The sequence below is a fragment of the Halichoeres trimaculatus genome, unplaced genomic scaffold (genome assembly GCF_033239565.1).
Source record: "Halichoeres trimaculatus isolate MK-OKI-2021-1 unplaced genomic scaffold, fHalTri1.1 fHalTri1_scaffold_11, whole genome shotgun sequence".
Classification (NCBI taxonomy): domain Eukaryota; kingdom Metazoa; phylum Chordata; class Actinopteri; order Labriformes; family Labridae; genus Halichoeres; species Halichoeres trimaculatus.
Genome location: NW_027437189.1, coordinates 20,326,930 through 20,354,112, shown reverse-complemented (window position 1 = coordinate 20,354,112; position 27,183 = coordinate 20,326,930). Strand labels below are relative to the sequence as shown.

At 40.6% G+C, this 27,183-nt stretch overlaps 1 protein-coding gene across 1 annotated transcript; it reads left to right on the top strand.

The window, feature by feature from the left end:
* Window positions 1-255: 255 nt before the first annotated feature.
* Window positions 256-25,169, top strand: ctnnbip1 (catenin, beta interacting protein 1). The gene is made up of 4 exons (XM_074681086.1): window positions 256-400; window positions 9,901-10,015; window positions 13,144-13,234; window positions 22,826-25,169. The coding sequence occupies exons 2-4, from the start codon at window positions 9,920-9,922 to the stop codon at window positions 22,882-22,884; spliced, it is 246 nt and encodes an 81-aa protein (XP_074537187.1). The 5' UTR covers window positions 256-400; window positions 9,901-9,919; the 3' UTR covers window positions 22,885-25,169.
* Window positions 25,170-27,183: the final 2,014 nt, after the last annotated feature.

Here is a 27,183-nt window from a genome sequence, read left to right as displayed (position 1 = left end):
TATGTGAGCTATTCTAAATGTATTCCATAAACTGTGAATTGCTTAAAATTGGAACCATTAAAAGGTCTGTACAGGAACCACCATGTGTAAATCAATACTAAGCTTCAAGGTTATTTTTATGATAAAGTACAAGTATATGTTAAGCTCAAATTTACCTTGATGTGCAGGGTATGGGCAGTAGAGTTTTGTAAATCCTTGGGGGCTTCACAGTATTGGCCGGTGCGGGGGTGCCCCCAGTGGTCGGTAGCAGTATTACACAGACAGCTGGTCTCTTGCAGCGTTGAGTCAGTTCGCCGGAGCTCTGCCGACTGGAGGGATGTGACCCCGGAACAGGACGCCCTCCTACAACAACACACCATTCAAACAGAGAACAGAAGAAAGAAAAGCTGGACCAGGAGGGGTAAGCTTGTGCTTTTTTTCTTCTTGTGAGGCACACATTGCCAGGGTTATTGTCTTAATGCTACGTGTGTTTGAATCCCAGCGTGTACACTCCAGGCAGAGCAGCGGTACCTGGATGCTGTTTGCACCCATAGGAACTTCATTCAGGCTTTTGTCTCGGGCTTGCTAGCGAGCTAGCTTGGCTGGTTAGCATTGGCTGCTTTGCCACTCCGAAGCGTGCGGAGACGAAATAAAATGTTTGACATGACAAAATAACAAAAACCGGTAACTCCTTGAGGGAACTGTGCATACATTTTCCCACGACGGGAAGTTATCAGGATTAATGTCGAAAACGGGTTAAACGCTCGCTAGCAAGAGCGCTGCTACAGTTTGAACAGACTGCATCCCGCAACATGATGACAAGAACCGTTTAGTCATGTGTGTCGAGAAAACTAAATGTTATCTAGTTAACTTTAGTTCGTGTGTTTGATTTTATTGTTGGAAATACCAAAAGCGAGGAAGCCGCAAACTATCAACCGCTTTTAACGTTGGTGCACGTTAATGCAGACCCTGGTCAGCTTTGTAGTTTGGTCAGAGATGTTGCCAACCGTTTCTGTGTAAACTACATTGTACTTAATGTGACTGTAACTCCGAAAACACTTCAGCCTATTGTGTGGCCTTGGCATTAACTTATCAGATTAGACAAACACGATGGGAGTTTTTTGGTTACTGCAAATAACAGAATCCTTTACTGACTGGACACTTTCCAATCAGACATGGTGAGGCAAAGAAAACGTCTAAAAGCTACAGCACATGTGCTGACTTTGTCTCAGTGAGTATTAATTTTCAAGTTAGCTTTTCACATAACTCCTTCATTGGTTTTTCTATTTTTGGATCATGCCCCCCACTGATGCATTGTGCCACCCTGCCTTTTTCAGTGTCTGCTTTCCTTCCACATGTCACAAAGCTGACAGCCCTCTGAGTGGTAAAGCTGGCCCCCTGCCGCCAGCGAGCCACCCATGACTGCTGCAGACAGTGGGTATCAAGGCTTGGCCACAGGCAATCGCAGTGAATCCTCATGGCAGCCAGTAGGGTTGGTCATGGATACAGTCATGCCTACCTTAGTATGCACATTCCCTGAGCTGAGTTGATTTTGGACAGAAATAAGGACGCCACGCTCAATGCAGGTGCTCCTCAGAGGCTGCTCAACCCCATGCACCCCAGGGAGATCTCATGAGCTGCCTGCAAGCAGGTTTTGAAAGGAGGTTTTTGAAAAAAAAAAACAAACAAACAAACATGAAAGCTTTTTCTGGTCTTGAATCTTTGTCTGTTTTGCATGGTATCCTGCATTTTTATCACACCCTTTCAGGATCACATATATAACTTTAAGAATTGTGCTCTCTGCCTTGACGTGTTTGCTTTTGAAATCTTGCAGCCAAACTCCCAAGGGACCAGCTTAAGGCAGCAGCTTCTGTTTCAATTCCTTTGAGGGCCCCTAAGGAGTGAACTAAGATGTTCAAGGGAGATCATAGGCCTGATTTGATTATCTTTTTTAAGTCATACATAGTCTGAGAAAATCTTGGTTGTATCATATTAGGTTTTATGGGAAGAATTCTGGTAGTTTACATTTGTAAACTATTCCTTTTGTGGTGTTTAGAAGTTTTATTTTTTAACCCAATAGAAACCATACCTATTCAAAATAACGCGTTCGGTACATTAACTATTAAACCATGCATTGCATCATCAATCTAACATGTCACAGTCAAGGACACCCAGAAACCTGGCTCTGAACTGAGCCTGTACAGTTGAGCAAGATTGTTTGAGTTCATGCCTCACGTGGTGCCAACAAGACATGACCTACTTATCAATCATGTTTATACAATCCAGTTCATCACCATTGTCTCCAAATACTGTAGCCATTGTTGTGGGCACTGTACATGTGAGGAGATGGTTACTCACAAAAGCAGCATGCAGACATCCAGTATGTCCAAGCCAGAGCCTTTCTGGCCTGTAGTGTCTGCTTGTCTGGCTCGCGCTGTCTCAGGACCTTGTGCTGTCCCCAGCTCACCGACTCAGTCTACTGGGTGCTTTCAGTTTTCATTTAGTGTCCTGCTGGTGTGGATGAAAAGCAGTGTTTTTAGGTGGACCAACTTACATTGTGTGTAAAATTGTCAAAAAGGTGTAGATTTTCTGAGAGTTAGCCAATTAACTGACTGATCAAGTCTACATTTTATGTTATCTGTAATTGTGTGAAAACTTTTATTGAGGAAAAAAGTATTTACTTAGTAGATCAAGATAACAAAATGTGAGGAATATTTTTTTTCAAGTGTATCTTAAGATTTGGATAGGTTTTCTGATTAATATGACACTCATAAGTTTGATTTTGAATGCATTTCAAATTTAAAATGCAAAATGTTACATGTTTCTAATCAATTTTCAGACCATAGTTTGATAGAAAGACTGTTTGAAGACACCAATCTTAAATCACATTTACTTACAATTGACATTTACACATTTAAACGTCCTAAAAATGATATATCAGTGGTCAGTTAACTTGTATATCAGCCCAGTTATTTGTAAAAGAGAGCTCGTGAGCGTGAGCGCGTGTACCTGCAGTGACACAGCTGCTCCACAGAACCAGGCCAAGTTGTTGGCAGCTCAACTGGCAGCCACACCAGGCTTCCAGCCTACTTACGTTTCTCACACATTTGCTTGAGATGCTCATGATCTCGTGATTGAATTCAAGTTATTTTTCCTTCTCACTTTTCGGGGTCCTACAGAGTTCTCGCTGTTGGTGTTATCCACGTAAAGCTGAACTCATCTGTGAGAGCGTTTCTTACTTCACCCATAGGCTTGTTTTCTTGTTTTCCTGCTGGCAGAAGGAATTTGATGTCAAAAACAATTAGACATTGTGCATCATGTGAGCTGCTCATACTAAAGCCAGTAACAAGCTTGACAAGTGGACCGAGCCGTGTGTGACTGGACCGCTGCACTGTGGCAGCCTCTGCCCCTCATGACCCTCAGCAAATGTGGGGACCTATCACATTGCATACTGTAATCTCTGGCAGCAGATCCTTGCTCTGCTGAGTGGCCCAATCACAGTGTTGAAAAGGTCTGAGAAGTCCTCTCTGTGTTTTTGTTTCTTGGAGACACAAATGGGCGCTGATACTCAATTTTACCCATGGACTGCTAGAGAAGCCATGAAGTGAATGGATTTGTTCCTGTTCAAAGAATTTTTACTGAATGTGTCATTTGCAGTTGCTGTATGAAAGTTTGCAGAACACTGAGATTACTAAACTTAACTCATATTTGTTTACAGATTCCACACAGAAATCTGTAGAGGTGGGGCTGGATTTTTGTTTTCACTAGTGTCAAAGGGGACACATCATGCTTGTTTCTCCTTTTCACTATGCCAGACTAGGATGCCTGTAAAGCATTTCTGCCCTCAGTACAAGTCATTTAGTTCCTTCATTGCCCCACAATAGCGTTTTCAATATCCTCATTTTAGGCCATTCTGAAGATCTCGTTCAAACGCTCCGTTTCGAGAATGACCTCCAGTAACCTCGCAACGTCACAGCCCTTTGTGCTCTGATTGGTCAGTTCTATCAGAGGGGCGGAGGGGGTAGAGCCAGGGGCCAGTTTTTGCAGCATGGCAGTATTTACAAAATCGCCACATTGAATGAAGCAGACCAAGCGAGTTTGCTGTTTGCCAAAACTTCACCGTAAGGCATTGATAGCACTAATAAAACGGCAGAGTGTAGGATACGTCCTTTTGTATTGGACCCCGAGTCAGACCCGGACGGTTCTGCAATTCAGGAGGAAGAAAATCCACCATGACACAGATCACCTCAGGACACTTCAGTGTGGTGAGTCAAACCGGTACTGTAACATGTATAGTTTATACGTTTATACTCGACTCTTGGTGGGTGTATCCCTCGGTGGCGGTTGTGTGACTAACTGACATCACAGAGGAGGAGCTGCTTTATCAGATTACTCCAATAAAAAGAAAGGATCCTTGTGTCGTCGCGAAGGTCGAAATCTCGTGGCCAAATGTCAATGACCTATTTTCAGAGGTATCAAATCTCGTTCAAGGATATCAGAAAAAATACAATATCTCTTTTTTTTGAAAATTCAGGAGTTTAAAGGTCTTGTTTTCAAATTTATTATATTATATGTAAGTATTAAATCAGGGATCAGCATGATATGTCCCCTTTAAGGTTTCTGCTTGAAGTAAGAGTAGTGTTTTACTCTTTGGTACAGCAAACTTGGGCTGTACACAGGAAATTAGCCCACACTTGGAGTAAAAGGGATGGGGTGCAATCTTTTAGCAGTCATTTTACCTCATTTTAGCTTTAACTAATAAACTCTTTTCAGTATTTAAATAAACTGTGATTACATTACCTTACATTACATTGGTGCACTTTAAAACCTAGACACACGGTTCAGCTTCCATTTTTTAAATTAACCATTTCACCATTTAAATGTGGAAGCGGTTCCTGTAGTTCAATATCAGTGATGCTGCGTAAGCTGGGCTGCCTGGAGGGGCTCACAGAGCTCTATGTCTCAGCTCAGCCCGACATCATAACGCTGACAAGAGCCCAATACTGGCAGAGAGAGGGGATTAGGCCTAGATCAGCATTAAAGAAAGCCTTTGATTACGTCTGGAATATTAGCCACATGCGTCTGAGGCTGGCTGAGCATCCCTCGAGGGATTAGTGTTGAGCCAGCCCACCTCTACAACCAAGCATCAAGCACACAAAGGAGTCAGACAGGAACCTTATTGTGCTTCTTGATATCATGTCAGGCATGTCACAGAGCAGAGTGTACATCAAAATACAAAGCTGAAAATTAAGCTTTCTTTCTCCTCTTTTTTACAAAGTTATGTTGATTATAATTTACTTCTCTGTCATTGCAGTACAGAGATCCTGTGTGTCTATAATGCAGTTATTTACAGAAGCATAAATCGGTAATCTATTTCTTTTAAGCAGCTTGTTTCAGTTATTAAGCACTTAAATACAAAAATCAGCTTGTGTCTAAACTGTGAAGTAGCAGTCATTTAAGACTGGTCATTTGCTGAAGTGGCAAACATGTCATCCAAACATTGGTCTCTATAAATAGAAGAGTTTGTTTTAAGCCTCTTCCCAGAAGAGTTGAATTGTAATACACTCAGAAAAAAGTATTAATAGAAATATGACAAACACAGTGTAACAGTCTCCTACAATTAATGTATCAGGCAGTCAATAGAAAGTTTGATATTTATAGGTACTTCTACCATGTCAACTCTTCTTCATGACTATTTGTAACAACACCTAGGGGTACGAGGAATCTCGACATAAATCATTTTATTCAATCTCAGAATGTCAGCTTCACAAATGTGTTTATTGCCTTTTTTTTTACATCATTTAATTCATATCATCATTCATAAAAAAGATTAATGGTTTTAGCCTATTTTTCCTGTGCAAAAGTGACAGTTTGAACTAGGGCCCCACCATAGGTGGTACATTACGTAGATGTTGTCAGGAGCCATGTTGGAATTGCCGAACTCAACTTAAAAAAATGCGCTTTTCCTACTTTATCTACTTCTGAGGTTTGCAGCTTATTTGTTACTCCTGTCACTGCTGGACCATTTTCTGTATAACAAACGTACACCAGTCACATCCTCACAACAGTTGCTGCAAGTGCTCATGGGAAACATAGTCTTTATCCTGAAAAAACTAGCTTTTCCAGATAGTCCTCACAGTGCCTTCAATTAATAATGAATTATAAAAGAACACTGTTGTCAGACCAGTATCTGTATCTGCTAGTACCAAAGCCGGGTATCAGTGTTGGCTATCGGGACTTTATAAGTCAGATCATTGCATCTCTCGTCTGTACCAAGCATAGACTGTAAAAGAAATGAATGTCCGCTTGCTCGGCTCGAAGTGAGGTCTCCACAAAAACTGCTCCCCCTGGTGGCTGGCTGCAGTATAGGTTAAAAAATCCAGCTTTCCAGCCATTACAGATGGGCTGTGGTCAAACTTAAAAAATTATTACACTTCATAGAAATGTTTCTCACGTCCGATTGTTGTGGTGATTTGAAAATATTATTTGGCTGTCTTGTATCCTAAGTCCTCTTTTTTCCGAAAACTTTGGTTTTTATTAGTTATAGGAGGTTAAAAACAAGGCTTTATGTAAGGTTTAACGATGACTCACAGCTGCCATTCTCGTGATTTTTTTTTCGGGGATTGTAAAATATGTCAGGAGGTAGAATCAGGAAGTAATTAGACTCTCGAAAGAAAAAAATTTATTATTATTTTTGTCACCCAGCTCCACTCAGATTTTCCCAGAATCCCTCATTGTCTCTACTGCGCAGAATCTGGCTCCAAACTGCTACAGTGGTGGAGCCTGAGACGGGGGTATTTTGGCTTCAAAACCGTAGATCGATAAATGGCGGAGCCACGCTGTCCACTCTATTTACAGTCTATGGTACCAAGCTGTAAACATCAGCTTTTTTTAATAAGTGTGTGTACTTTATGATACTTCCAGGGCCAGCCTTAAGTGTGTACTCAGAAAACAGCAGTTTTTCGCACTTTCCCATCAGCTTCATTCCTCACTGAGCAATCTTGCCGTTTGGGATAGATCCTTTTTTTCAGGACCAATATGATATCGATTTAGCAGTTCATGGGACTAACAATCAAAGTTTGCCCCAAATTTGCCTTTTGTTGTAAAATTTAGAAACTTTCATTAAGAATGTAATTTTGAAGAAATTCAACATTATATTGTGTAGTTAGCAGTCTACCACTTAGAATAGTAGAGATATGTCACACAGTGCTGCAGTATCTAGCCAATTAGATAGTGAGTGAAAACAGACCCCGAAGAAAAGACATGCCAAACTGATACTTTTTTATTCATTTTCTTTCTCATTGTGGACGTTTGGAGGAAGTAGCGAACTGCAGCGTTCATGAAGTCACTCATGGTTTGTCTGTCTAAAGACTTCCAATGATGCACCTTTCTAACGTGTTATTTTGGGGAATTTACCTTGACCCAGTGTGCTCACATTGTTGTAATCCAGCAGTGAAATACAGGAAGCCATTATTTAGAGGTTAAGTCTTTGGCAGTGATGCACTGTAAGCCAGGCATCCTGAGTACCATCTGGAGCATTGTTGAAATTATAATCATAGCTGGAAAGCTAGTTTGCTCAGCAGGATTGCATGGATGAAGCCACACATTACATAACGCATGCACATTGTTAATCACTCTTGTATACATGTTGTCTGCCTGTTTGCTAAGCACCAGGTTTGATATGATTCCAGATCTGTAGCTGTTCTGCAGCCCAAATTAGCTAACAGGAGGAAATATGAAATCTAAAACAGAAAGGGATCTGACTCCTCACGTTTCAAAGTAACATAGAAATGTGAGATTAGAAAAGCATCATCCTCATTTTCAGCTATACAATATCTCTGTTCCCCACCATCGTTCTCCCTGTAGTATTCCATGCCTTACCTTTGTTCTTCTTATAGCAGCTTTCCCTGCAGTGTGGCTTCAGATAAAACGATAACAGACTCATGCTGTCATTTATTTTTCACAAACAGTGTATATTTTTCTAGTTGGTAAAAACCCAATCGGCAGCCTTCAGAAAATTCAGCAGTCTGGGCAGAGATGGTCCTGAATATGGCCAGTTTTCAAACTTCAAAAGCAAACATCAGAGAACCAGAAATGCCTCAGTCATGAAAGCAGTAGGCCTATTTTTACCGATGATGAAGGTGGAATATATTGGCCTTTTGTGCTGCCGCAGACGTGAAAATGCTCAAGTTGTCGAGTATCAAAATAAGCCTGAATATAAATGAATTTGGCGTATCGTCTTTGTGTTTTAAAGACATGTCTCCACTTGACAGCAATCAGACTGATCCTCTTCGTTCTCTCCTCTTCTCCGCTCATACACTGTCACTGCCGTTTCCTGTTCACACTCTGATTGGAGCTCCTGAATTTGTGTCATTCTTTATTCTCTTGTAGACTCACTAGTAGGTCTTCTGCCTGGAGTCTTGGCTCCCCTGTTTTTCTGAAGCGTGGCGCTGGGAAGTGATCAAACGTCTCACTGCTGCTTCTAAAAAGACACTGCCAGTCCCTACCCCCTCCACCAACATCCTCTACTCCCATCCAAATATATTCACATCGCCATCACCACTGCCACCACCCTGAAGGTGCACTGAGCAACCCAATCCAGTGAGCTCTCTTCATCTTTTCATGTCTCTCCCTCTATGAGTCTACTGTGGTTCTCCAATTAAATTGTGCTTGGCACTGAGCTGGAAGTGAATATCTAATGTGTTCATCTGCCCCTCGCTCAGCGTCCTGCTAGAAAACAGATGCGAAGACAAAGTCAAGCGCAATTTGCCTGCAGTAAACAGCCACCAAAGGTTGGTGTAATTATAAGGACTGTAGCCAGAAGCATGGTCTCCAGCTGCTCTGATCGGGATGAATCCACACGCTCACAGTGGCACCTAAATGTAGGCGATGGCCAACGGTACCCCATTCATCCCCCTGCCCAAGGCTCAGGGGAGAGGGGACGGCGGGCCAGCTCCTCAATTAAATATAACCCCACATCAAACGGCCTGTCAACATGCATTAGTGGCCCTTTGTATAGATAAGAGGCCAAAATAAATTGCCAGAACTATCATAGTTGCTGTGGCTCCCGTGGGCTCTTTAATGAAAGATTCTTAGGAGAGGACAAAACCTGACTTGCATACTGATATTCTCTCCTCTAACTTCTACTCTCATTTATTTTTCTCATGTTTTGTCTTTTCAATTAGCGTTTGTATGCTGCATATCAAGCCGCGCTGTGTGCCTCGTCTTGTTGTTACGGTATAGCAGAGATCTAATGCGACAAGAGCTGACCTTGATGTGTGTGCGTGCAATCACAGAGGAACCTATCCCCCTTTCTGTCGTCCGCATTGGCTTTGGCAGCTCCTTTTAATCGCCTTCTTTTCCCTCCCCCTTTTTTCCCTCCTCCTGCCTATATTTTGCATCTCTGCAGACTGACAGTGAAAATAGGTCATTAGTTAGACGGAGAATAAGAGATGGAAGGAGCATGCAGAGGAGAGATCTGTGTGAGAACTACCATGCAATATTAATGATATCCATTCACAGTGAAATGCTGAACTCGCACTGGAATAAAATGAGACTCTCTAACTTTTAACATCGCAGCTGTTTACATTACATGAAATTATTTATTCATACCTATCATAAAGACTAGAGTTCATGTTGTTTATGTTGTTGTTAAGCATCTAGTTTCCTTTAACTCCTGTACAACTAATAGGTTGGGTTTCAGGAAACAGGAACAAATTTTGACCATCACATCTTTAGCTTTCAAGGGCTCAGTGTAATCAAGAATTTCAGTGTTTAACCATTCATCTATCATCTTTTGCTGTTAGGTATAAAATACTCTCAGTTTTTAAGTACTTTTGACCTCAAAAAAACACATTCATGTTTTGTGTTGCTGCAAGTTTTCTAAGTTCTTGTATAACATGCTTTTGTTTTTGTGTCCAGAGCTACAGGAGCAGGGGGGATGAACCGCGAGGAGGCCCCGGGGAAGTCTCCTGAAGACATGTACATCCAACAGAAAGTGCGGGTCCTGCTCATGCTTAAGAAAATGGGATCAAATGTAAGTATCATGTCTTCACACATCTCCTATTAAACCTCCTGGCCAAAAAAAACATAGTTACTGTGTCTGAATGTTCACATCATGGGGGAGCTCTTTCTAAGCAACATTTAAAATTAGATGAACCTGCAAAGAAAAAACATGAAAAGGATGTATCTCAAAGAAAACAATCTTTTGACAACTGTCTTAAAATAGATCAAGGAGGAATAATAGCAGCTCCTGAAGTGTGTTCAGCTCATAAAGTGACAAGAATCCAGGTATTGGATTGTTTTCTTAATGCCCCCTGACAGCACGGAGGAGTTGAGCAAAGATGAGCTAATTTGCAGCCTCTCACGAACAAGAAACCTTGGTGTATTCAAAGAAACAAGTGTGCTTTTAAACAAACTGTGTGGAATATGCTTGCACATGTACTACAATAAACTCTGCAAAAAAAAAAAAGTGAAGGAGAAACCATCATATCAGAGAAAGACCCTCTCCTCCGTCCTCTTTCTGTTGGTCCACATTATAGCTCCAGTGAGCAGACCAGACACAAGCAAGACTAGAAATATGAGTTAGTGCTGCACGATTAATTCAATCACAATTGCATACGCAGTTTGGGAATGTGCAATTATGTAATTGCACAGAAGACTGCGATTTGCCGATTGGATGGCTAAATGTGCGCCTGTGTGTTTACAAATGTTAAGACCTCTCGTATGCTTTTCAGCAGCCCAGCTATGACTGTAAACAAGAACTAACGAAACAACAAAAAATTGGATTTTATAAAAGTGCTCTTGATTCTCTTTGACCCAAGCCCCCTGACGGACACTAGCTGTGGGTAAAAACATTGATGAATCGATGCATGGAAATATTTCCTCACCCAATTCAATGTCGGTTCATCAAATCCTCTGATTCGATTCATCTCCTGGCAAGTGAGGGGGACTGTGCGTGTTATTTGCGTTGTATGGGTGAGGGCCACCAGAGACCAAACAACAAAAAAATGGCAGCCAAAGCAGCAGCAGCATAAAGCCAGATTCTTCGGCTGACGTTTGGGTTGTTTTATTGCTTCAAAATGTGAAGTGACATACCACATAAGTTCACATGGGGCATAAAAATCGTGAATTAAAGCATTTAAAAATCAATATCAAAACGAATCAATACCGAATTGAATCTAAATCGAATTGAATCGTGTGGTTCTTGGCAATACACAGCCCTAGCAGACACACAGTCTTTATGGTCCATATCAACAACGCAAAGAGTTTAACGGGAACTTGACGTCTTATCAGTAAAAACGCAAGCCCCTCTCCTTCAGCATTCTGTTTTCTATCTTGCACATTTAAGGAGTTTGCTTTAGATCTGTTTCTGAAACATTTACAAAACCGGAACACTTTTTTATTCACCCGCAGATAAAAGATACTGAGAAAAACAAGTGTGAATCACTCTTCAGCTAAGACTTCTTGCAGTGAATTTTAAGGCTGAATTAGGAGCTCTGAGGAGACTCTGATAAGGTTTGTGAAAATGGGTCGAGGATCATAAGGATCTATTGGCTACAGCATTTACGAAAAAGAAAAAAAAAAGATAAAAACCAAATCGAAGCATTAACAACAAAACAAAACAGTATTTTAAACTAAAATCAAACTTAATATTTTACTGTAATGTACTGAAAATGGTACTGTTCACACTTTTTTCATTGTATGTCAAATAAGCCTGCACAATATATCGTTTGAACATCGCCATCGCAATATGCGCATGCGCAATAGTCACATCGCGCATATGATGCGACTATCGCATTTCCCCCATTTATTGGAGAAATGGGAAAAAAAGCAACTGAAATTGAAACCTATTCTATTTTGTACAGAGACATGGCCTCCTGGATCCCTGTTATACACAGCAATCTTCATCAGTCACAGATAAACCTCCTTAGCCTGGATTTAACAGTATTATTGGAATACAATGGTGTCATTGTGAGTCAACCAAATTCTTCCCAAACAGAACTATTCAAGTCATCTGGTGAAATTTTTTTATTTTTTTGATATCGGAATATATATCGGAATATATCGTAACCTCCCAAAAAAACGCAATGTCAGTTTTTTCCAAAATCGTGCAGCCCTAATTTTAAAAATTCATAATGTTGAAAATGGCAATTTGCGTGTTCTTAACGACTAATATTCTCTGCATGTTCCTTTTATAGCAAGCATGTAGCCTTATATTACTAATTATTATAAATGCAAATCACAATATTGACCAAGATAATTGCAATTCCACAATTTTACCAAATTATGCAGTGCTAATAGTAGTCTCTTTGTGGTTATTGTATCAATAATCATTAAGAGACTCCCCCAGAAATCATGTTAAATAACCATGACTGATCAAATCAAACTATTGGTTACACCTCAGAAATCTCTGACCTTAGAGTCAAAACATTTCTATGGTACATCACTATCTATCTGACCTGCCATAATGCACAATCTAGCAATACATTGCACATGTCATGTTTATACTTGAACTGTTTTTGAACGGATTTTATACCCAATTCATCCTGAAGTAATGTACAACTGTCCTTTGCAGATGTTTTATATAGTTTGTTTACTGTTGCTGTTTTAATGTAGAAATATAAAAAGGTAGAAAGTTTTTGCAGAAATCCCTGTAATGTGTAAAACCTGCTCGGCAATTTTCATTTCATTGTACAAAAGCCGCCAAACTAATGCATCAATGTGCCACGATCAACTCAGTCACTGTAATGTGTCACATTAGGATTCATTTCAGGTGTTATGCTCTTGAGGTTTGAGTAGAAGCGAGATAGTTATGCTTCATGATAAATAAAGGATGCTCCACTGACTGTCACTGACAAACTCCCCCACAGTGTGACCATTAACACTGAGTTCATGGAACCTCCTTCATATGATCTACAAACAACTTGTCTCTTTCTTTTAAGAGAAGTGCTTTTAAAAACTCTTGACCCTAAAAATTGAAGAAAGACAACTACATACAAAACATCAAATGCCCATAAAGGGATTACTCTGATAACTTGGATATCACCAAAGAGCATGGCATGTGGTCAAAGCTTACTTAACTTATAAAAAAAACATCATGTTTTCTTATTGTGCGTGTTAGTGTGTGTGATTTTGACCATCACATTGTTTACTTCTCTTCAGCTTACACCAAGTGAAGAAGCTTTTCTCCGGAATTACGCAGGTGTGGTTCACAGTCAGATGAGCCAGCTACCACAGCACAATATAGACCAGGGTAAGGCTGTGACACACACACCACAAACACACGCATGCTTAAAATGTGATGATTCTGTCAGCATTTGTATAGTTTTAAATATTATTTTTTAAAATTCAAAATTCTATATATAGAATACACAAATGTTAATTGATTTACCTTTTTTATTCTTGTCTTACAAACCGTAACATAACATGTTTTTTTGTTGGTAAAGGGATAGAAGTTGTTTATTGAGCTTATGAACACCAGCTTTGCGTGTCACAGAAGTGAAACTCTGCTGGAACAAAAACAGGGGGAAATCCCTCCTCACACATTGCTTTTTTATGAGCACTTACCCCAGCAAGCCTGAAATATTCCCTGACTTAGCAGTGAGGCCAACACAGCAGCCCACCAGCTCTGTGAGATTACTCACATAGGCTGAAGCAAGTGACTCATCCAAAGCCTCTGTGCATCACTCCTTTAAACGCTGCTTTTCAAAAAGGGGGCTAAATAAAGAACTGGGTTCAAATATTGATGTATTCAGATGATAACGCAAGTCAATGGTTGTGTGTTGTTTTTCGGCTCACCTATGATGGTCATGCTTTCTCAGAGCACAAGAGGGTGCTCTTGAGCTTTCCTGATTACCTCCATATTCTTCCATGTTATCAAACCACAAGAGGGTGCTAGGATAAAAATAATGCGTGTGGTGAAGCACTGCAGTTACTCATGATAGCAGCAGCAAAATGTCCCAGATGATGTTTACATTTTCTGCAACTAGGCTTATCAGTGTCTTCCAGACTCCGTCTAGACAGCGTGGTTGGATCGGCACCCTGCGTTCCTCCTGTGGTCAACATGGCTCTGCTTTGATATTGATCCCTTAGGGGAGCTTCAAATCTGGAACATTATCTACAATGCTTTACCTGTGGTAGATTTCCTTCGTCCTCATTCTGCAAAGAGAAAAAACAGCACTGTTTGAATTATGAATGTGGCATTTTCTGTGTTAGAGAAGGATTAGGCTTTTGGTTGTATGGAGGAGGCAAGAAAAGGGAACAATGGCTTTGTCCTTTTTTTGTCCTTATCTGCTGGTTTTATCATCTTTGTCTTAGAATTTCAACTGCATTGTCATAAATTCTGCAATTCTGTGGGACGTGCTGTTAAACGCGTTGCATCATGGTCAGCGTTAGTTTCCTTATTCTGGCTTGTTTCTTCATCACAAAATGTGTTGCATCACATAGAAAAGATGGCATCACATCTTGAGTTTTACAGCACTAAAAGAGATTGCCCCTTGTTGAAAGTCATTACTTTATCAGAGGGGTTATTTGTCTGTTTGAATAACTACTGAATGACTGTCAGTTCAGGCCTCACTCTCTGTCTTCATGCCCTTTCGTAGTAACAGGACTCCATGTCTGTGCTCTGTCAATACTGCTAAGAAGAGCCTCATCTATAATGCACGAGTGACTGGGGAAAGGTGCTCGGGTTATGCATTATACATCACAAAAACAGACACATTTAGAGTGATTTGGCAGCCTGCCAGCTCCGCGGTGTGCCGATAAATAATTCGTGGTCTGACTCTTATCTGAATGCTGTGATTAGGCATGGAGGAGATCGCTGTTCGTTAATCACTTTTAAACGTGCTGCTGAAGGGCGGCAGTTTGTAGGTTTCAGCACATTTGGGAGCTTTTCAGGTGGTGTGAAGAGGCTCAGTTACATGAAAAAGGAAGTCTGCTATTTGATCTCATCTGGACTGAGTACCAGAGAGGAAGATAGATGAAAGGGATCATTTCATCGCCTAGCAACCTGCGCAGTCATTGTGCCTCTTAAAACGTGCAGCAGCTCAGACATCAAACAGTGAATTACCCATGTGGAATATTACAGAATAAGATTCATTATGATCCGTATTTGCAGAAGAAATAAAATTCAGATTAAAAATTTAATTTATGTTAATTGGTGTAGATTTCTGTTTCTGTAAAGTCCATCATTGTGTGTCAGCCTGACCTTGTGGCCCTCTTCATAGCAGTTCTTCATTAAGACATCATCCTTGTAGCATCTGTTGAAATCACTTTTTGAAGATTAGCTTGAACAAAAACACCTAGTTGTGAAAAAAGAACTATGCAGTCATTTATCTACACAGGCTGGGTGTAAGCAGAGCACAAAATGGTCTAATATGAGTTTACTAACAGCTCTGATAAAAGTACATTTTCTTTCACTGCGGCTCAGGCAGATGTTCTCAAAAGAAATAATCAAGAGTGGATGATTCACCTCCTTCAGCACGTTAGTTTATACACCACTACTCTCAGTGTGTATTACCTCTTACTGCATTGTTGAAGAATCTTCGACACTGAGAAGCTTTTAGGCAATCAGATTTTCAGCTAACATGACCTGTCACATGGCTCCAATCAGAAAAATGCTAAGCCTCGCTGCAGTAGTTTGATGTGGAGAATAGATTGAGCATGGAGACTTTGATACTAACATCCTCAAAGTGTCCCAGTACGGTGCAGTTATGTCAGACATGAAATAGATTTAAACACTGAGCTTTGTGATGTGTTGGCAGCACTTTTATATCCAGGAAATGAGATCTGAAAGTGTGTGAGCACATAAAAGTTAATGAAATAAATGGTTAGCATTACTACTGTCAGTTAAACATATTCTGATTAGAAACGCAGTGTGTAGTTGTTGCTGTTAGTCAGTCCAAAAATGTTGTCGTGTTGTCTTTTTTTCTGGTTCCTTGTGAGAAGAAAAAAAAAGAAACCCAATTCTGGGCTGTCGCTCATATTTCTTTTAAGTCTTTGGGTCACTGAATTTGCATTTCAGACACTTTTAATTGGCTGATTACCATACATGCAAATACAGAATTCAGTCTTGCAATTTTAATCAGACTAAAAGAGGAATTCTTTGCTAAAAGGCTCTGTGCCTGAAATTATTTTGTATGTATACACTCCTTTGTCATTCAGCTTCTTTGTGGAGATGCAACAGGACTTCATATGATATATATATGTGTATTTTATTATGAATAGAAATGAGGTTGGAACTCATTAAGTGTTATGCTCCTTTTTGGGGGGATACCAAACAATGATAAAGTTTCTCACTGCTAAAGAAACCCATCTGCTATTCAAATGATAACTCTTTAATGAACGTCTTTCTGAAACTGAAGTTGTGCCACCGTACACAACATTTGTCAGAGCTGCAAGTGAAGACAGCTATATCAAGCCTTGTTATCTGCTCTGATGTGACAAGGAAAGTTAACTCCTACCAGAAGGATGTCTGGGGGCCTCAACAAAAGAAGAGAGAGAAAGAGGGGTTGCTATAGCAACTTCAGTTGTCCCAGGAAAGCCAAGCTTCCCTGTGGGTTTTGGTGTTGTTGCGACGTGCTGCATCAGTAGATAGGAGCAGGTGTCATTAGGGGGCCTTGAGGCAAGCTGGAGTGCTAATTACACAGCCAGAGTGTGATATTCCTGTCTCTTTATCAGTCCCGTCCCCTCTCTCAGAAATCCTGCTTCTCTCTGTCAAATGATACAGCAGTTCTGGGCAATCAATACACAGTTATGTTTCTTTTTGTCTGTTTTACAGACCTCCTATTACATAATCCTTAGACCTGCCTGTTAGACTAAAAAGCATGCGACACACTGCAAGGACCCACCTTTGTTCAGCAACGCGATGGGCAGAGTGGTATTGATTCTTTCCTTCCCCTACTCCTCTCTGCAGCATGAATCAGAGACACAGACAGGTTTTTAAGTAGTGGGATCACATCTACCAAACTCAACCCATAGAAACAAAGGAGCTTGATGTTCTCTCTGAGCAGACCATCATCTCATGCCAGTAGGTTGGGACTGTATGTGGTTGTGTGGTCAAATGATGAAGCACAGATCCATGACAGCTAGTTTAAAAACGTGTTTTGAGATGTGAACTTGCACCCTGGACATGTGCTTGCTTTCTTTAGACAGCTTGAAAATACAAAGGAAAATACCAATGTTTCTGTTATGTAAATCTGAAACATGATTTATCATCCCTGAAAAGAAAAAAATAATTTAAAAAGAAACATTTTTTAGAAAAGAGTTGTGAAAGTTGTAAAAATTCCCCGTAACATTCCTCTGAAGCAGAACATCATTGCACTGAAACACTGTGTAAAAGTCGACCCGCTGTGTTTGTTTATGTCAACACGTTGAGCCGGACCACACACTCCCCAGTTGTGTGTCGTGCTTCTTAACCCGCCCCTGCTGTCGTTTCCATGAGGGTGGGTGGGTGTGGGGATCCAGTGTCTTTATCCTCTCAGCTGACCCTGCACAGATTGTGACCTCAAATGCTGCTGCTGCTACTCTGACTAATAGCTGAGTGCAGCGCTGGAGTCATAATGCGGCTGCTTCTCTGCCTGTTCAGACTGCAGGGCTCGAGAGACCCAGCAGGGGGGCCTTAAACTTCAAACACACCCCCTTTGGGTTCATTTCACAGCCCTCTGATCCTCTGAGGTTCACTACGTTTCTTCTTAATTTCATGCTACCTTTTTCTATCCACACATTGACTTATGGTCTCTAAGAAATGTGAAGAATTAATTTGTTTGCTTTTTAGTTAGTTCAGGTAACAAGGTTGTACAGCAGGAGCTTTACCATATAATCATTTATTCATGTGATGAATGCAGGAAAACAGTCTGTATGGGGGTAATGAAATCCCAACTCCTACAATTATTTATGTATTTCTTCAACTTGCTCTAGATTAAAAATTCTTAACTAGAGTGACAAATCTCTTTGATGCTGCCTTGTAGAAGCTAATCAGCATATACACCAGAGGGGAACCCTCTGGGCCTTCAAGGTATTCAGTGAAGGCCTAATAAAAAACATTGAAAGAATTTTTGTACTCCTAAATAATTATTTTATTTTGTTTTTATTTATCTGTTTTACTCACTGAAATCATAGCAATGAGTTTTATATTATATTTATAAACTTGTCCCGGCAAACAGTGGGTTAATATAACTAAATGGAAAATGGACCAATCACAATTTTTTTCACCTTTTGATGGTATCTGGGTAAATCAGCGACACTTTCTGGCAGACAGGGCCTTCAACTGCAACAAATGCCTGTGTAACTCAAGCGAATGTGGAAAAAGTTTGACAATGACAGCTGTCTTAGCCAATCATATTTTGTTAAGTTGTGGGCGGGATCATTTCCCTTCATCCTTCGGGGATTCGCAAATACTTAATGGATAAGCGCCTAACTGTAGGTGTGAGTGAGTGAGGAGAAAAGAGTAGATCTAGTTGGCAGAACGTGACGAGAAATGGCGAAAAGTAATGAAGAAGACTGTGTGGTTGCTTGATTACTTGAAACTCAGTTTTCAAGGCTGTCTTTTCAAGAAAAGCTTGAAATTGCGCTGAAAGCACGCCAGCTCTAACCTGGTCTAACCTTGGCGTAGGGCAGAGCGCACCCTCTGCAGCTGCAATTTGGTGACAAGCGCACATGTGCGCACACCTCAGTGGCAGGTTTCCAAGGTGTCAGGCACATTTTAATGCAATCAACAATCACAGCAATCACTATTTAATGTAACCGTCTGAACCAGCATATACATTTGTATCTATATTAACTGTCCCGTCATATCTGATGTTAGATTAAAGCCGTTTGTCATAATGGAAAGTTAACCTGACGGCAGCTGGAAGTTTGATGCACATCTTTCAAGTCAACAATAAACACCCTTTACATCTGGTACTGAGTATATATCTAGCTTCTCTCATTTCATTAAATTCAAAGAAAAAAAGGTGAAAAAAAGACGGAGAAAAAAAAAGAAAATAAATGTATGTTACTCTGGATGTACCTGTTATTTCCCATATTCCTCTATTTTAGTCTTTATTTTTGAAGTGATCTAAAAAGATGGCGTACATTATTGCAAAGAGGATGAGAAACCGGAAGAGTATACAGTATATCACGAAAGGTACGCACGATTTAAGCACAAATTTGTGCGTACGCGCTGTTCGTGAATGAGGCCCATTGTGAGCATAGTGATTGATTTGAATTTGATTTTTTTCAATTTTATATCTTAATTTTTTAATTGTTTGAAGTTGTGTTAGGTATTGCAGTGTTCAGGCACATGATAAATTTGTAATCCCGCAAAACTATCAATATACTGAACTTCCATATCACAAGATTCTGGCTATTGTTTTTATTTCTTTGTTTGATTGTTTATATTTTCACATGTGGTCCTATGGTCCTACTGAAGGCCCAGTGGCTGGGGCCACGGTTCGCCACTAATTTAAACATAGCGACGTCAGGGGTTGGAGTAATAATGACAGGTGTGATATCAGTCATCAACACAGGAATGACAGGATTTATATTTTATCTTTTTTTTTTTGAAAGATAGATCACGTTGCATCTTTATTTGACAACTGAAGAAGCCATTGTTCTTCGTAAATCACATGATTTCTTTTTTTTTTCACAATGAAGTAAAGCTTCTCTGAGATTGACTGTTCACAGTGAAACTGAGACTCACCAGGAACAGAAGAAAAGGCGCCACTTCAGGGAACTAAATGAATGTAAAACTGACATCAGTTACTGAGCAAATACATCCTAAGGAGTTAAATTCCACTCAGCTGTTGGCTTAAGTTTTTAAGTGGACTGTTAACAATGTATCACACGGAAGAGGAGGTACTGGCTAGAAGCGGCATGCTGCTGACTTCACCTGAATGAAAAGCTAGGATGTGTCACCATTTTTCCAAAGGCAATTATTATTCTCACTGCTGATGGTTTTGAAACCAGGGTCTCTTAAATATTTGAAATAAGTTAAAAGTCACCAGCATAAACATGGGAGGTTAGAAATATTTTTCTTTAACTGTTACATTGTGTCTCCATTTTTTTCTATGAAGGGCAGTTCTTATTGAATGAAAAAACAGCTCTCCTTTGTTACAAAGTACTCCTGGAGTATAAATTGGATGCTATGCTTGTTGATGCTGTCATTTATGATATTTGTTGTCTGGAGCCATTCTATTCACTCCCATCAGACAGGGTGAGAAGAGGATCAGCACACAACAGAGCAAAGGAGGGAAGGTGGGGCTGTAGCTGCATCTCTGAAAGCCCTCTCCTCATTGGCAGCAGCAGCCTGATCTTTATCTGTCGCTAGGCAACAGCTTTGAGGGACCTGATGTTTGCATTGTGTTTGCTTGAGCGTGTGTGTGTGTGTGTGTGTGTGTGTGTGTGTGTGTGTGTGTGTGTGTGTGTGTGTGTGTGTGTGTGTGTGTGTGTGTGTGTGTGTGTGTGTGTGTGTGTGTGTGTGTGTGTGTGTGTGTGTGTGTGTGTGTGTGGCAGGGAGAAGTCCAAACATGACTTCCAGTTGAAGTGCTGAAGTAAAAACCAGATATAGCCCAGCCTTGCACTGGGCTCGCTGATGTATTTTGAGAGCATTTTCTGCTGGTCTCTGGGCTCAGGTTGCACAGTGTCAGACGTGTCCTTCCTCTGACCCACCCGATATACAGGGGTGAACTCTTCAGCCAGCTGCACAGTGATCCAGACTGGCAGTTATTGTGATAAATGAACATTACTGCGAATTCCTGCGCCAAAACATCATCCTGGACAGCAGAGCTGTTCAGCACTTTTGAAGTTCAGGTCGATGTCTCTATTGTGTCATATTACATAATTTTCCTCTTGTTCAAACATTATCATCCTGCTCCTCAGAGCTGATTACATTCATCTTATTAACTAGAGAACATACTGTCTTGTCCAGTGTGTTTTATCTTATTTCCTCTCAGGGTGCTGTTTTTTGCCGATTGGCTTCCTCTCCAGTAATCTGGTAGGCCAGTGATCTCCCCTGGAAGAGGAACTTGAAAGTTCATATTAGAAAAGCAGCCCTCCCCCAAACGCCAAGCTCTAGATGACCTCAATAGAAACATGCTAATTACCCGCTTGCAGAGATAGCAAAATGAAACACAAGAATTCTGTTTGGAGGGTCTGTGCTGTCTGATGGAGAATTTGCCTTTTGTGCCAAATAAGAGCGGAAAATCTCAGTCCCTGGCCTACTTTCATATCTCCACAATAATTAAATCTAACAAGCATTTTGAGGCTTGGGTGAAGAGACAAGTTTTTTTTAAATCACAGGCATCTACTATGTGCTGCTGGACTTCTTGTCAATACTTTACAAAGGTGCAGATCTCCCTGATACTGCTGGAAATATAATTCAGGTACTATATTCTTACCACATTCACATACTATAGCACTCTCCCTGTCATTGATAGTACATCGCTGTCCTCATTAAACAGAAGCAAGAGTTTGAAATCACTTAAATGTTTCTGTTTGCATCAGTGGTCTCAACTATTTTATATTTTGTTACCAACAAGCAAACACATTTCACCATGTGGCCAAACATACAAAGGATTTTCCCCCTCAGTATCATCTAAAGCAAAGAAATCATGAATTCTCTTTCTCCTTTTGAAGTGTTTGTGGGCTGAAACACATCCCTGCCCAGGACCGTATGAAAGTACAGTTGGATATTTTGAGTGCTGAAAGAACGTTGTGTGTTTTGATTAATCATTCTCAAACAGAAAAAGAAAATATATGCTCATTTCTGGAAGACAAAGTGTCTCAGCAGGTGTAGGCAGAGCCAAATCACTTGATGAATCACAGTTGGTAGCAGACTAATGAATGATTCCTTGTTAAACAAAAGCCAGCTGACAGAGTCCCATTGTTTGGCTGGCAGGAGCCATTAGTTGACTCAACTCAGATGAGACTCTAATTATTTCTTAATGCTCATTAATGTGGTGAAAGTGAAAAGAGGCAAAAAAACAAAAAGGAAATCAGATACCCGTTTCTTTGCTTTGGGCTAAATGATTCTTTGTAGCAACATCGAAATCTCACGTTTCTGACGGGGATCTTGTGCCTCAGTCTGAGATGCACCAGCAGAGAAGATTTTAGCCATGTTGAAGTCTCAGATCTGTGTGTTATCGCGTCAAAGCCAGATGCTGCTACCAGCAGGCCACTCGGTTTGTTACAGTATCTCCACATCAGGGGGCTCATGGCAGACGAGAGCTCTTCGTAACAGGTGAACAGATAAATACACGACACTGCCTTGAATGCACCATAAAAGGATTTTCATGGCAATGCTTTTCCTCCTGGCGTTCAAAGTCACAGCTGACAGGATTTACAGGGTCTCAGAACCTGAAGAAGACCCGACTCACTTCACACTTCACACTTTACTCTGGAATTGGTTTAAGATGATGTGATTATAAGGGGGAATTGAAAAAATGTTGAAAATGTTCTGAAATCAAGAGATCCTGACATCGGTGAGCCAAGTGTGAGGTCTCTGCAGGCAGACAGGAGAAGTAGTGTAAAAATGCCCATTTACTATCAAACTATCACCTTCGTAGCAGCTCTGTGTGTGTTTTTAAATCATTTAGGTGAATGAGGGTCGCTGTGCAGCCTTACATTTTCAGACTTTATTTTTACAATGACAAAACAGCCTGCACTTCAACATAATCATAGTTTTATCTGTTTTGAGTTATTTGGATTTCAAAAAGCATCTCTGACCTCTGCACTAACAGCCCCTCAGTGATGTTTCTGTCGCCGTTTTCTGTCACAGTCGAGCTTTTTAGATAATTTTTCATAAGTTGAACATAGTAAAACTTCCTAGAGGACTTTCTTGACTTTCTGCTTTTTGTTCTGCCCTCAGGTGCAGAGGACGTGGTAATGGCATTCTCGCGGTCAGAGACGGAGGACCGGCGCCAGTGACCCTGGGCCCTGTAATCCCCCTCCCCCTCCCTTCCATTCCGCCCCACTACATCCTCTCCCGCATCCCTTCCCGACCCGCACGTAATCCATGAATGACCCAAACTCCACAAACACAACACTGATGAGCTCAGGAGAGAAGAGCCACCTGGGAGGGATGAAGAGGAGGGGAAGAGACTCCAGGAGGCAGGGCTGCCTCCCTCTCCCCCAACCTCCTCCATCCCCAGCTCCTCCTCACACAGGCTGGCACACCATTACCTGAGATGCACTCAAGTGCTTCACTGTGGGTTTGAAGCCCTGGCAACAAGGCCGTCAGTGAAAACACTCACAGATTGTGTGGATGAATATCAAATGTAGTTTTTTTTTCTTTTTGGGTGGGAGGGTTTTTGTTTTGTATTATTTCGTCTTTAGACAGTGTTAAGTGTTTTATCTGCTGTGGTCACTGGAGAAACTGACCAATCAGCAGCTAATTGAAGCAAAGAGAAATATAGTTTTGGTCAAGCAGCGAGTGTGAAGAATGATCATGTTAGGAGAGAGATTTTAATTATTTCTGTGCACCCTGTCAGGGCAAAAATTGTTTTTGATTTAGCTGTTCTGTTATAAAGGCTTTTTTTATTCTGTCACACGAGGGGCCTCACTTATAAACAATTGGTCTTAATGAAAAAGCAAGAAGGCTGTGTTTACAATTTTCACTATGAGGTTTCCTAAGCGCATTAACAGAGCTGCTGAAACCTGCAGTTTGAAGAAGGAGAAGAAAAATACAATCAGCTCAAATCTGTCCTATTTTTTGTCTGAGCTGCTGCAGGGAGTCAGTGTAGGATTTGGGCACTCGCTGAGTGCTGTAAAGTGGGTTCTCCTTACCTTTACACAGCTACAACATGAATTTTTTTTCATCCGCCTTGGTTTTTGAATCATTTGGCTCTGATAATGCAATACTCTCTAACTTTCTCTGGAAGGCCAAACCAGATCTTTAAACCAAAAAACCCTTCAAGTATTAAGCCAACTCGAGATCTGCAGCATCTTCCTCTTTGTAGCATTTCTCTATGTGGTACATGCTATGTGAATAAACATCACGGGATAACATGGATGGAGGCATGTCCAGTGTGATCTGGAAGCATTCAGAACTTACACAGTCATCTGCTGTTTTATAAATGAGGCCCTGTTCGTTCTCCTGCTGCTTTATATTAAACCATAGGCTGTTGAAAGTGCAACGGTGCTTTCCTTTTGCGGAAAGTGTAAAGAATTTAAGACACTAGCAAAGATAATAATCACATGAAACACAGGTGGACGGTTTCCCCCAGCTTTGGGGTTGTTGTGACATGTAAAACTTCTTTTTATTGTACAGATGGTTGGGAAAATACAATAATGAATTGATTGTGCCAATTGTATTTTTTGTTGTTGTTTTTTTTATCCAAGATAAAATTAACGTTATGATTAAGAAAATTGAAAAGAGGAATGCTGTAGCTGTAATTTATTGTTTACTGATTTGACTCCCTGTTTCTGTAACGCAACATAAAAGATGGAGAGCCAGTAGACGAGAGAGTCTGACGTGAGTCTCTCTGAAGTCATCAGCTGTGGCTCCTTGTTCACACTAAAACCACACAAACTCTAATTTTTAACTACCTGTTGACTGATCATATGAAGCAAACATGAACTGTGTGCTAACTCTGACTGTACTGTATCTCTTGCACTATTATCAGTGGGATATTTGCAAAAAATACATTTTGATATTTAGCACAGAGATTCTATGTTTGGTTTGATGAATAAAAGGAACCTTTGTAGCCATTTTTATTTCTTCAGCGATTAAAAAAAAAACTTCAGTGATAATTGATTTAACTGGAATATCTAAAATGAGTATTTGTTAAAACCTGACATGTTTTTTCTAGTGACATGCTCAATATTTAATGTGTTTTAAGTACGGTTTGTTAACTTGTATAACTTAAAATAATTGTAACGTAATGTTTTGAAACCAAGCATGTCTGCCTCCTGGTTTATAATGTTCATTCAAGTAGAGTCAAGGATCTCTGAAGCATTGCCACAATGATCGTTGTTTGTACAGTCTAGACATCTGTGGAAGCTGCGAGCTCTTTTAAAATATAAAAAAACTTTTTGTTTCTCAGTGGGTAAAGTGTTATCCATTAAACCTTGTTGGCAATAACTTCTTTTTGAATGTTCTTCAGCCAACAGATCTGTCACATTGTCCGCCTACGACAAAGAAATTTGTCTCTATGTTTACTTTTGTTTTAAAACATTCTTTATTTGTCTATGCATTGTTTTTGTTTTGTTTTTTTCTCTGAAAGGCGTCTTACTGTACATTTGACCTATCAGGGTTGTTTTGCAGCCTTTGTTCAAGTTGTGGATGAGTGTGAGTGTGAGAGAGTGTGGACACCATTTAACTTGCTCCAGTTTTGATTTTCAGCATGCTGTTGAGTTTGGTAAGGATCGATGTATCTTTTTACTGTGATGATCTGACGTTGCCTATTTTTTTTTTTTTTTTCGTGTTGCCTTTGTATTTTATTTTCCTCTCAGTCAACATTGATTAGTTGGTTTCGTTTTGTATGGCTGCTGACCATGTCTTGACTTAATGCTTCCAAATCCTATACCAACTGAACCATTAAAGATATTTTAAACAGTGAGGAGTAGCTTTGTCTCATTTTCTTCACTGTAAAGCCAAACTCATTTTAACATACAGACCTCAAATAAAATCTTTTTTTACATGCCACAACGGATAGTTATCCTAAGATACTACCTCATGCTAATCACTCTGGGAAAACAAAGTTTCACAAAGACATAACAAGGGTTAAATTATGTTACTTTGTCTCTTTTATCATCTGCATAAACAGAAAACAAACTTTTTCTCTGAAGACAAAAAATGCAATTTGTTTTCAAGGGTAAGTCTGCATTTTTGCCTTCATCTTAAATCTGAAGCTGTTGGAGATTAAATATCTGCACCAAGTCTGCTACGTCTCTTGTTCTGGGACTTTCATCCAGGGACATGTCCAGACTTTTTTGATGGGGTGGCCAGACTGAGACAATCACTTGAGCAGGAGTGGCGTGAAGTGTGTGCAAACAGTTGTTGACTGTCTCTGCCTCCCCCAATCAAACCTACTTTACATTTTTTACATTTAAAGAGAGGATATTATGCTTTTCCATGTTTTAAACATGGACATGAAGTAACAATAGTGCATAAACTGCTCAAAAGTCCATTCTAAAAATATTTTCAGATCTTGACAAAACTTGCTGAAATCATGAAAAAATAGCATGAGGATCTCCTAACTGTTGGGGGGCCTTAAACCTCAAGGTCTGCACATAGTCTTGCCACCTAACAGGCCTCCAGAAAGCTGGCCAATCAGAAAGAGGGGGTTTGTGGAGCTGGGAGCTTTAAAGAGGCAGCAGCTACAACAAAAGGTTTCAGACAGAGGCCGAAATAAGGGTTATCTGAAACATCAGTGTGAGAAAAACCGGGATGGTTTTTGAGCTGTAAGTCACGTACAATTTACAATTGTTGCTAGGCGCCTGTTGGCTATGGCTGCCTTTTGCAGCAGCTCTCTCTTCTTTCTCCATTTCTTGTAATTTTTTCATCTCTTTTTCGTCATCTTTGTATTTGGAGTGGATCATTACTTTGTATGACTCATTTGTTGTGGCTTTTTGTGGCTTCAATGATATTTTTACTACTTTTCTCCTGTGTTTGTCCATGGCTGCATTGTCTACATGTGAAATTAGCTGTTTGCAGCCTGTAGCATGTCAATGCTAACTAGTGTAAGGCTTGATGATTTCCCTCAAGGTGAGGAGGAGGAGGTGAGAACGACGGGCTGGTTCTCGGGTGTGAGCTGGGAGGTGACGACATGGACCTGTCCTTCTATCCATCGTTGTTGGGAACGTGGGATCTATCTCGGGTGGGATGGACGAGCTAGCTGTGCTGGCCCAGTGGCAGAGAAGGTGTCGGAGGGCAGAGTGGCATCGTGCTGTTCACCGGAGCTGACATCGGACGCCTGCGCCACATTAGAGGGGCTTTGCCTGCTGTGAGCAGACAGGATTCAGGAGACAGAGACTGAACAGACTGCTGGGGAGGCTTAGTCCTGGACCCTGTGGAGGTGGAGACTGGCTGGGCTGGAGAGCGGTGGACGGGCTGTCGTCATCTATTTTCTTATGGACCTTTTTGCACTTTCTATACACTTTCTTGCTTTTGCTTTCTTGATTGCTGCTGTGACTTCAGTTTCGTTGTACTTGTTACAATGACAATAAAGTTCTATTCTATTTTATGTAAAGCTGCTACTCAAAGAGCACAGTACCCCCTCTTTA

Bases quoted from the DNA above. Each gene is read 5' to 3' on its own strand.
- ctnnbip1 (XM_074681086.1), top strand. From the start codon at position 9,920: ATGAACCGCGAGGAGGCCCCGGGGAAGTCTCCTGAAGACATGTACATC. The intron at 10,016-13,143 runs GTAAGTATCATG...ACTTCTCTTCAG, and splicing joins TTAAGAAAATGGGATCAAAT to CTTACACCAAGTGAAGAAGC. The intron at 13,235-22,825 runs GTAAGGCTGTGA...TTCTGCCCTCAG, and splicing joins ACAGCACAATATAGACCAGG to GTGCAGAGGACGTGGTAATG.